General features: G+C 41.6%; 1 protein-coding gene across 8 annotated transcripts; it reads right to left on the reverse strand.

The window, feature by feature from the left end:
• Window positions 1–222: 222 nt before the first annotated feature.
• LOC147418569 (zinc finger CCCH domain-containing protein 41-like) lies at window positions 223–11,191 on the reverse strand. Of its 8 annotated transcripts, none has more exons than XR_015187312.1 (8): window positions 10,864–11,191; window positions 10,633–10,751; window positions 9,143–10,074; window positions 7,820–9,049; window positions 7,253–7,672; window positions 5,972–6,441; window positions 5,158–5,864; window positions 4,713–5,073 (listed from the first exon to the last, which is right to left on the reverse strand). XR_015187312.1 is itself a non-coding variant. In XM_086507219.1 (8 exons), exons 1-8 carry the CDS (start codon window positions 10,929–10,931, stop codon window positions 5,841–5,843), a joined length of 3,177 nt encoding a protein of 1,058 aa, XP_086363345.1. In that variant the 5' UTR covers window positions 10,932–11,191; the 3' UTR covers window positions 4,713–5,840. The 8 variants fall into 8 exon arrangements, 7 of the variants coding, with proteins under 7 accessions (XP_086363343.1, XP_086363345.1, XP_086363344.1 ...); XM_086507219.1 differs by having other exon boundaries at window positions 4,713–5,864; window positions 5,972–6,040; window positions 6,127–6,441; XM_086507218.1 differs by adding an exon at window positions 10,485–10,551 and having other exon boundaries at window positions 4,713–5,864; window positions 10,864–10,883.
• Window positions 11,192–11,721: the final 530 nt, after the last annotated feature.

The raw sequence follows: 11,721 nt of genomic DNA on the forward strand, positions 1-11,721 counted from the left end.
CTTAGGATCGACAAGTTCAAAAATGTGTGTAAGCATCATATGCTATGGCGACCATACATATGTGAGGTTCTAACTAGGGCCATAAGATGCATAGATGAAGCGCTATATTATTAATAGAGACACATCTATTTAAAAGATCCTCTCTCTCTATTTTTGTAACCCTTCTGAAGTTTATGAATATGCTTACATGGGTTCATTGAGAGACCTACATGTGAGGGAGTAGCCTTTGTCCATGTTTGATGTCGATCTTCTCCTCTCTACTCTTCTCACATGGGTTCATTGAGGGACCTGCATGTGAGGGAGTAGCCTTTGTCCATGTCTGATCTCGATCTTCTCCTCTCTACTCGTCTCACATGCATACATAGCACTCTGATCTAAGAGGTAAGCATGTCGCATGGTCTCTTGTCATCTCGATCTTTTTTCTCATGGTGTCACAATGTATGCACAAGGATTGTTTTGAGGTATGCACGCTTGATTGTGTGCAGATATGTTACTTCTTGGATTTGTATAGTCGGCATTACGTTGGTTGTTGCACTCGCACACCTATTTCCTACGACATACAATCAAACATAGAGTCATGTACTCTCTCTCTCTCTCTCTCTCTCTCTCTCTCTCTCTCTCTCTCTCTCTCTCTCTCAAAAGAAAACACACACACACACACACATTAAGCATTTTAAGTGTTTATTTCTTCAAAGAAAAGGTTACCTCAAACCATTTGAGACCAAAACTGAGTGAATTAGTAGCAAGTAATTGTCCTTATTTGTTGTGCTTAGTTATTATCTTTCTCCCTATCCTAATTTCTATTTCAATTTCAATTTTCTTAATGACTTCTTGAATAGTTATTGATCCATAACTAAGAGAAATCCTAATAAGGATGCACAATTAAGTAAACTTCAAGACTAAATAATGTGACCATAGCCCCTTGTGCATGCGTTAGTATTCCCTTCCTTAGATTCTTGACCTTCGTTTCTCCATGTGACTAACCCTAATTCGTAAAAGGCTATTTCTCTTCTTTCTATATTTCACTGTGGTTACCTATATATGTTTGTGGGATCTGGAGCATGCTCTAACGCACTCTATGACCGAGAAAAAAAGTATACATAGGGTGGATTTGAGTTTGATAAGCGGGATTAAATGCATCGTAGCATTTGTTTGTGAGTGCGCGTGTGCACGCATGTTTGTGTGTGCTTGTTCAAGAGGAGTATGTAGTAAAGTACCACTATGATGAAGAAAATCCGGAACTAAAAAACACCCCCCTATCTAGAAGGGATTGATGGTCCACAATCATCGAGCAATCACAAGAAGTTTTGGACAAATTCTCGCAATAATTCCCACATTGTGACTTATCTCAACATCATGAGCTTCTGCGAGGGAGGCACTGCATACCTAGCTAGGTATGTGGTGCCTCTCGAGCAGAAGCTCATGATGTTATTCATTGTATGAAAAACACTAGAAAAGACGCCGTTTTCCTACATGAGAAAATTTCTAAATCTTCTTGTGAATGTGGCCATTCATTTTGTCAATGGGGGAAACAAAAGCTCAAGCTCTTGAACTAGTGGGCTTTACAATTTCCCTTGAAAGAAATTCCCTAGCCATGTACAGTTATGTAAAGATATAGCATCTAACATATTTTTGACTCTTTGCTATCATCATAACCCACTGGAGTTGAAGATGAATTATCCTCACAAGTTTCAGAATAAATACCCTATGTGCTTTTAGTGAGAATGGCATGCCTTTAATGCCTATTTCAAGTTCATTAAAGTAATGCACTAAATGGCCTTTTAGTACATTCCTGACTCCGCAACCATCGATCTTACACTTCTTTTTGTCGTCTCCATAAGAACCCTTTTATGGTGCTGCCTATTCAATCACCCATGCAATTCCATACTAGTACCATCGTGCTCTCTGGCCACACATAAAAATAGTTCACTAAGTTGAAGATTTTTTTCATAAGTCCAAAATTAATCTAAGCATTCAAAAGTTGACACTTCTTATGCAATGGGTAATTCTTTCAGATTGCATGGAAGCCATTTGCATGGGGTGTGTGTGTGTGTGTGTGTGTGTGTGTGTTTCACATTTTGGTGAAGTAGGCTAGTGAATGTTTCTACATTGCAAATAAAGTGTGTGTGTGTGTGTGTGTGTGTGTGTGCGCGCGCGCAAGCGCGTGTGTTTTTCGCATTTTGTTGAAGTAGACTTGTGTATGCTCTACATTACAGGTAAAGCAATATTTTTAATTTCTTTGGTGTAAATTGCACCTTATAGGGTAAATGATCAAATCGTGAGACATGTTCTAGTAGGGAAACATATCCACTCCCACTTCAGAGACACAAATTTGAAATATGCTTGGAATCTTGCTTATGTGCCCTTTTGTAACGTGCTAAAAAGTGTACCACTATTGGCCCTTGAGTATTCGTCTCTAATACCTGAAGAAGCCCTAAAAATGAGTTTTCACAAGCAGAGTATCAACGTTAAAAATAAAATAAAATATCCCATCACTATAAAAATGACTAGATTTGCAAAATCCCCCCCAAAATGACTATTTTTCAACAAGTGTCTCTTATATGACTCCTCTATCCTAGATAAGGTTTTGCAATTCCAAGATGCTCTATTTTTTTGTCACAATCCCGTGCGCCTACACATTACGTGTATTTCCAATCCCCAAAAACTGGCATTTTTGCTGCTCTAGCATATTTTCAATTAGAAAATCGATCCAATTTATGTGCCGTGGTAAGTAGATTGTTAGGATAAAGGTGAGTTTTCAAAGAATCAACGGCAAACGAGTGGACAATCTTGGGTGCAAACATGGTCTTCTTGGGCAAGTGCATAGAGAAATAGTCTTGGTGCACATGAAGGAATGCAAATAATATTATTAGATGTTGCTGTGAATAATAGGAGAACTTATGTCCAACGATGCAAGCAATGGTACTATCACCTCGTGCCCCTCCAAGGCAAAGTTGACATGGTTTTCTAATGATGCAAATGCTCTCACAGATTTCTTGGAGTGGATAACCTACAGAGGATGTTTGCCGATTGTGACCTTAAAAGGCTTATCATGTTGCCAATGATAACTACTCCCTTATCTTCTTTGTGCCTTTCATATAACCGTGTCTACATGCAACTATGTTGGACTATCTTCATTTTACAAGATTTTTTACTTGGGACCTTGGACATTTTGGAACTCCTTTCTGTCTAGGAGTGGTTGGAGATTCAAGCATGCACAATAGTAAGCCAAAAGAAAAGGTTTCTTGCAAACATGCAAGGAGAGACAATCTTTACAATATGCAACTCTCTCCCCCCCCCTCAATGCACACATCAATGTGAGTGCACACATTGTGCACTCGCTTGTGTGTGTGTATGTGCACACACGCATGCATAGCATGTTGAGAACAATTCACAAGGGCTTTCAAAGGCAAAATCCTTACCTGGCCACCTTGATACTCTTGGCCGTATGCTCAAAAGAAAAAGTAATTTCCATTGGGATAAGTTCAAAGTGACCTAGGAAAAATGGAAAACATAGTTGGCTGGTGGCGCATGCATATGTGTGCACGTGTAAACAATTGCAAACAGGCACATGTAGGGTATTTGAGACACAATTGTTTGTGTCAGATGGGTGTATAGCAACGCAACATTACAAATTGAAAACAGCAAAGAGATTTGATTCTCCCATTTCAGAAAAAGATGAACTCATGGAGGTAGTTGCAAGAAGTGATCAAAAAATGAAACAAAATATTAGCATTTTCCAGAATTTATGTGCTCTTAAGAATTTAAATGTTTTTCGAGTCAAAGGTTACTCAACTTGAGTTGGAGGTTCCTAAAAGCTGTAATGTTGGAAGCAACACTTCTTAATTAAGAAAGCTGCAATCCAAAAAGGCTAATTCATGTGAATGGTTTGCATGATTAGAATAGCACCAAGCAACATCTGAACTAAGGCAATGCCTAGACCGACATAGTTTGTTTAACCAGCTCGCCGAGAAAACTTACAACTTGCTATAGGTTAAAAATGGAATCGAACATTTTGCTGGAATATAGGAAAGGGATGGTGATCCCTACTCCTATCATTTGTCTTTCCTTTTGATTTCTTTGCATCTCTAGAGAATCCTTGGCTACATACACATTTCACTCAGCCCCCTTTTCTCCCAACATAATAAATACATTATGGTCAAAAGAGAGACCGCACTTATCAAAGCATGGCAATAGGTTAACCCTGGACAAGAGGCCAAAGAGACATATACACTATCACCACTATTTTTGCTTTGGGAACTTTATCCATACCATGCACTGATTCAATCATGTGTTGTGGTGGATTGACAACAAATCCTAGACCCCTAACTGTAGTCTTGCATTAGAGCTTTTTCTTGTCAAGGCAAGCCTCTTGTTCATTTGGAGCTTAGCAAATCTTCACCCGCTGATGTTTGCTAGCTAGAATTCATTTGATCTTACACTCACAATGTGTCCAATCATGAACGGATCGCGAGGCCTTAGGAGTCTTGCTTGTACCGTCCAAGGAACTCTCAGATATCGCAGCATGTGATGGCTGATGCTTTCCCTAAATCCCAGAAGTCTAATAGATTTACCCTTACTAATCTTTATAGCAGATTCTAAACATGGATTGACACCAAAAACTGCTTATCCCGTCCCAATCTTGCCGAATCATCGACAAAAAAACACCGAAGAGAGGCACACACTATAGTGTAGTGAGGAAACGATTTACATGTCCGTGCACGAGCTAGATAAATCCCAAGGAAAATTTACATCGGCTTGTGTCCACTTCTGAGGGTGCCACAATCACTCAGCCGGACTCCCTTCATAGGTTCTCACCTCAAAAAAATTATCTTTAGCTACTTATCCACCTATGGCCCAATAACAAGCTTACAGAGAGTGTAAAAATCACTCAGCCAGAAGGTAAAATCATTTGCACATAATAATGCGGAAAAAGTCCTCTACCTGGATAGCGTATGGCTTTCCCCAGGTAAGCTCCAAAACAATGGCGGTTTCTCACACCTCAAGATAGAGAGGAGAGCTTTGAGTCATGACAAAGCAAAACAAAGTTTGTTTATCCATCCCATACAACCCCTGCATTTGAACCATCCGAACATATTATTATAGCCCTCTCTATCATGCTGTCCTAAGATTTGTAATCCCCAAATTATTGTGTACCTCAACATAAAGCAGCTCCTTGTGTGACGACCTAATCCTGGAAGAGCTCTCTAACATAGGAGCACTGACATAAGGTAATCACCTTAGGAGTCCCCTTTGTATTAACCTGGTTGTCCACACTTGCCGGACACTGGCCGAGCATGCCCTAGTCTATGGTATGCTAGACTGTGGCCATCTATGCCTTCTCAAATTCTGTGTGGACTCCACAGCTTTACAATGGCACCTGCCGTATGCTCTATGCACTCTATCCACGCCTACCATCCGAGCTCCATGGTCCTGGCCAAGTGCCAAGGCCCACTGTTCTCTCCAAATTAGTTTTGCATACTAAAGGTTGATTAGTCCAGTTTAGGCATTGCAGCAGAAAATATCTGATGTAGATGCAAAGCCAATTTGTTCAAGTGCAATCTAAGCATTCAAAATATCTCAAGTTTGATGCAATTGGTTATTTTGTCCAGCATTCACAATCATTGTGATTGCCTGAAGAGTCAAAACAACAATGCACAAACTTGCCTGCAAGCAATGCATTGGTCTACACCGATTCATGATGGGATCATATTCATGGCCTAAAAAGTGGATGAAAAAGCTAAGCCCATGCAGAAGGATGGGCAGATCCGAGATCACAACCTTGTAGACCTACAACTGAGTAGGACATCAGACAGATCTTCCAATTATAGGTCCATCAATTACTTCTGCGCCTCCAAACCTGGCTGCTGGAGAAATTCCTAAAAGCTTAGTAAACCACTCTGCAGAAACTAAAGTTAGGGTTATTCATTTCAAATAAAACAGAAGATTCATTTCTGAGAAAGACACTCACCGCTTTACAAGAAGCCATGTCATGAAGGGTATTGAGAATTATGGTGCTTCTCTGCAGAGACCGGACAGGCTGCCCACGTCTACAGAGGGTTTATCTTCACTGATGGGATGACAGTCGCTTTTATTATAATCAGGTTTGAGAAATTCGCCGTCAACATTATTAATAGTTGTCTCATCCGCTTGAGAACCATGTCCTTCAAACTCTCTCAAATGTTTTGGAGTATAAGCCTCTTTAGATCTGACCCCCCTTGCAGCAGTATAATCAACTGACGATGCTCCTGTAGTACTACTTGAAGACTGCTTGGCCCAAGTAAAGCAAAGGGGTGTTCCGTGGTAATACTGACACTCCAAGAAAGCTTTTTCTGCAGCACTCGTTGTACAGAAAGTTATCTTGAGACAATTGTTCACATCATCCACCTCCACATTTGACAAGTCCCCGAAACAAGAAAAATGCTCTGTAAAGGCTGAAACCTGAAGAAAAAGCTGAAATCAATGGTTAAGCACAAAAACCACAAATAAAGAAAACCACAAAGAAAAAAGGAAACATTTGCACACATAGGGTTAAATTTCGAGTACTCAATATATTACAGACAAACGCCTCAAAGTCCATCAGAACAATGGACATGCTAGGGCCCGCTGATAATTGGTTTCTGACACTGTGACAAAAGCTTTAAAAGGGTTGTGCCACGAAAGTTAGAAACCCAAGCAGCCCTTGCTACTGTCTTTAATACAGTAGCATAATAACATTTAATAAAATGAAATAACAAAGAAGGGCAAGAGGCCCACAAAGCAAACAACTTCAGCAATCAGGTACTTACCGCTGGAAGGACTGAGCAACATACCCATCCAGCACCTATCAAGTCCTAGGGAGGAACACAGAGATTGAAAACAGGAAACATCCATCCATATTTAGGAATACAACCATCCAGCACCTACCAAGTCCTAGGGAGGAAGACTTGGAGATCAAAGGCTTTCATAAGCAATCACGGTTTAATACTAAGTGTATCATACTACAGCAGAATACATCATTCTGCCAAGATGGAGAAAGGAGCGTGATTCAAAAGGAGGCGGCAGTAAAGCATTCACCCATGCTTTACCAGCTAGCTAGCCACTCTGACTAACACAAATACCCAAGAAAAAGGAAATCGCTCCAAGTGGCTATCCCATTTTGTCAAATAATCATGCAATCAGGACATTTGGGCACAGAAACCAAACTAACAAAAAAACCCCAAAAACCACCATTCAGCCAAAATGACAGACATGATTATCAAGGAGAACATACATCCACTAAACCATCAGGAAAGGGTGGAACAACATGGAAGGCTGTGCTACGGTTGTCCAGATTGCAACACATAGGACTTAATTGTGAAGCTCCATCCAAACTGACACCTGTGCCAACCAGCGAACCTTTCACACCTCTCTGAGAGATCCGAGTTGAAATTGGTCCTTCAGCCAGACCTAGGGTGACCTTTACTGGATCCTTCAATACAGATGAACCTGCCGGATCTGCTGCTAATAGTGCTTCCTCTATTGAAGCAGATAAAGCAGAAATTTCTTTATGAGATTTGTTGATTCCAGCTTCTAATGTTTCTAAAGATGCCTGCTTGCTGCCACTTGGATCTTCATTTGATTCTGCCTTTGATCCACTGGTGGATATGCTGCTACTTTGATCCTTGCAAAGCCCAGCTGCCACCCCAAAACCCTGTCAAAACAAACACCATGAACAGCTGTAAAAAGAGAGCCAACCTACACTAACTAATGCTCCACCTTTAAAAGCAGGCTAACCAAAATTCATGATGTCCACACACACAAACTCAACCCATCACCTCCATATGACATGAGACTTCACCTGTTTGGAGTAGCGCTCCAATTGGCGACGGAAGTCTTTGCGCTTGTGAGCTAGCTCATTCTGCTTTCTTCGCAACTCCTCCATCATTCGCTCTAGGTCTTGTTGCTTCTTGAGCAGTGAAGCTGATGACATTGTTTGAAAGCTTGGTATTATTGACTTGGCAGTTGTTGTAAAGCAATTCGCCTCAGACAATGCTGACATTGACACAGTGCGCCTAGCCTTCGTTAATGATACTTCAGTGATCAGTCCTTGTGAAACTTCTGGTTCAACCCCACTCAAACATGGCCCAGTTGTTGATGATGCAGCTAAGCCACTACCTAATGGTTGAAAAGGCACATTATCTCTCTTAGCCCAAGATAAGCGTACAAATCGATTTCCCATCACAGCTTCAGGTGACCTAAGGGCTGCTTCGGCCTCCTCCCGTTGAGAGAACTGTATGAAAGCTATGTCACCTTGCAATGGGATGCGAATGTTTACTATTTCTCCAAATCTCTGAAAATGGGCATTTAGAAGTCCCTTCCTGTTGTCAATCTTTGGTATGCAACTCACATGCAGAGTTCTATGAGCTTTTTCACCCTCTGCACCTGCGATCCCTTTTCTGTGTGACGTAAGGCCAGCTCTCAGCGGGGCAAAGCTAATTCCAGCCTTCATACTTGTACTTTTCACCAGGATCTCCTGTTCCTCCATATGGTTCTTTTCGTGCACAATCTCAGGTTCATAGCTTTCCACAAATAAATCTTTCTCAGTTTCTATGACATCACCAGAGTGCAGATCCTTCCAAGCAGTACTGTTAATATCATGACTGGTGTGTCTCACTTGATTCAGCACTGACGGACCCTGAGTCAGACCTATTGGCATGTTAATTGATGATCGTTCAACTCTTCCTTCAGCAGGACAGTCTTGTTTCTGTCGCTTTAAGACCCCTTCATTATCCTCCAGGTCCTTCCTAAACGAGGAAAGCCTTTTCATTCCATTTGCAAAAGCAGAATGCTGCTCAGTGTTGAACAAAGGCTGATCCGGATCATACAAATCGGTTGCAGAAAAATCATTGTCAGCAAGAGTCCCCTTTGAGAAATAAGAGTCATCCACCATTGGCATGTTCAAGTCTCTTGTAAACGAGAGAGGATTCCATAAATGAGAAGTAAAAGAAGAAGTAAGTATGGATGAGGTGCTCAAGATCATATCACTACCACTAGAAATTGACATGGACAAGTTGAGCTCGGAAAGACTCTGTTACAAGCAAAAAAGGAACCATAAGTATAAAAATCTTATTTGGCAAATCAACTAGCCAGTAAGAGCCAATAACATTAAAGTATAATGAACCTGGAAGTCTTTGACAACTATCCTGTTTGCACCATGCTCCATTGGACAGAAATCACCTCTCAAGCAATAACCCCGCTCTTCAAAGTCTGGACACCTCGAGCGCTGAGCAGTCGAACCCATAGCAGTTTGCTCGTGAGGCCCAGTTCGGACTCCTAGAAACTGGCCTACTCCTGGCCAAGAAGATTGTGATACATTTAATCTGCTGCCAGTAGGTTTCCCTGAATATGGGTTAAAAGTTCGACATATTGATGGCAAGGGCATGTTGAGATCAAGACCGTGTAGGGCAGTTTTCAGTGCAGGAGCAATCCCAGGCTCTGCAAATACTCCTCTACCATGTCCTGGCAGATGTTCAGATCGTGAACGAACCACATCACCCCTAAAATGGATGCCTTCAGTAGAAAAATCCAGCCAATCGTTTTCTCTAGTATGCCTTGATGGACTAGCATAAGCTTGATCACAATGTGGAACTCTCTTTGGAGCAATATTTCTAGCAATGTTAGAAACACACAAACCCTTCAAGCTTTCTGCAGCTAAGATACCATCATCATATGCTGGCGAACTGCCATTTATTTCAGGTTTATCATCCTCTTTTGGTGAGAAACCCAGCAAACTTTGGACTTTACTCACTGAATGAGAAGTGCTAACTCGCCTCCGGTGCTTATGATTTCTATTATCATCTTCGTCATCAGATCCCATTTCCTCAAAGTCACCAGAAACAACATTGTCTGCTTCAGACAGCTTCTCCAATTGAGAGCAACTTCTTCCATCTGTGACTACTCCAATGCAAGCAGCTTCGCGCTTGAATCTTGCTGCTTCACATACTGGTATTGGCCTTGCAATTTCTACTACCTTGACGCTACAGTCATCATTTAGTTTTGGTACAGTCCCCCTCTCAAAAGCTTGAAAAAGAGTCTGAACAAAGGACGTTGATTCTGCATGAATACAAAATAGTTGAATGACAGTGGTTGGGCTCTTAAATAAGCAGAGCAAACAGCCAATGCTACTACAGCAAAAAGACACAACCACAAATGTGCTAAAACAAACATAGCCACAAGAATCATGTAGAGTAACAAAGTGGCTAGAAGCATGAAAAGTAAACTACTTGGTTAAAATTAACTACGCAGGAAACCTTGTATGAGATCATAACGATTATAACAGTGACTGATACAAAAACTGCTCCAAACAGCACATGGAAATGACAAATGACACTTTACATTCCAAAGCATGTCGTGAGATTTTGATAAGCAGAAACATGGGAGAGAAAGCCCATCATAACTACTTATGATCAACCCATTCCATACAAATGTCACACATTAGGCATCCAAACCACAAAATGGCATACCAAACATCTCACAAGCTCATGCATATAACTGACAGGAACGTCTTTCATCATCCTTGCTCCTGCGCACCTGTAAATAATGCTCGGCAGGAATCCAGCTTATTTGTCTCAATATACACATTCACAAAGCATGAAAAAAGAGGATGCGTACCATCTCCGAGAAAGTCAAACAGTTTCTCTATGCAGAGAGCTTCCAACTCCTTCTTGGGCTGGTTATTCCTCAGTAAAGCAGTGACATATCTGGCCAGTAGGTTAGGGTCAGCCTGGGTCCTGCATGTAAAGCAATACCGTGATCAGCAAAGATGGCCAAAAACAACAAGCATGAATGGGCCAAGAACGGGAAAAATAGTGATAAAGGAATGCATTTTTCACTACTACTCACAAAGGTTGAAGCTTTTTGGCGATGTAGGAGGAGAGGACAGCATCGTCAAACTTCATGTTGCTCACCATCGCTAGACCTGCAGGAGCTGTTGCATGAATGCAAGAAGCCGAGTCATTGATGACAACGGAGCCGGAAAGCAGGCAAATCCAAGGCAAAGACGATCTCAAGTAGAGAATGGAAATGACGCCGCGCAAGTAGATGCGCGCGCAGAAATACACCCACACATCCCTCCCCACACGCGCGCTCACAATGCCACTTCAAACGCGGATGGGGATGGCGTCGGGCGGGGGTCACAGGACAGACGGGGAGGGTGCCCATGCAAAGAAGGGACACTAATAACGCATAGGTTTAACCATTCCTATCGGTGAGGCCTTGTTCCAAACGAAGAATTTCCTCCACAAGTTATGAGAGCTCCCTCGAGTTTCCCTCTACCATGCAATTAGCAATCAAGGGTGGCAGGAATTGTTGTTGATAGGCTCATATGAATACTTAATTGAACCTACCTGATGCATATTCCCTACACTCATGCTAGGCCAAGTTAAATCGCGTGATTTAACACTCTGCCGTGGACGAGCCGGTAAACCTTGAAGCCGAAAGCTACCAAACACCACCAAAAGCAGCATACACGTTTCGGAGGAAGGGGGAGAGAAAGCTTCGCTAAGAACAAGGAAGCTTTCTAGAACCAAAGATGGACTCATGTATGAGAAAGTGAAATTGATTATTAAGGATACACTGAGCCTTATATGAGGGAGGAGATGGAAAGAGAAATATATGTAGATACGAATGCTCACAATAAATATATGGATGGGTACATAGGAATGCTTTGCATAAAGAACTATTGGGTGAATTTCAAGTTGA

The sequence above is a fragment of the Adiantum capillus-veneris genome, chromosome 30 (assembly GCF_014529385.1).
Source record: "Adiantum capillus-veneris isolate H3 chromosome 30, ASM1452938v2, whole genome shotgun sequence".
Classification (NCBI taxonomy): Eukaryota; Viridiplantae; Streptophyta; class Polypodiopsida; order Polypodiales; family Pteridaceae; genus Adiantum; species Adiantum capillus-veneris.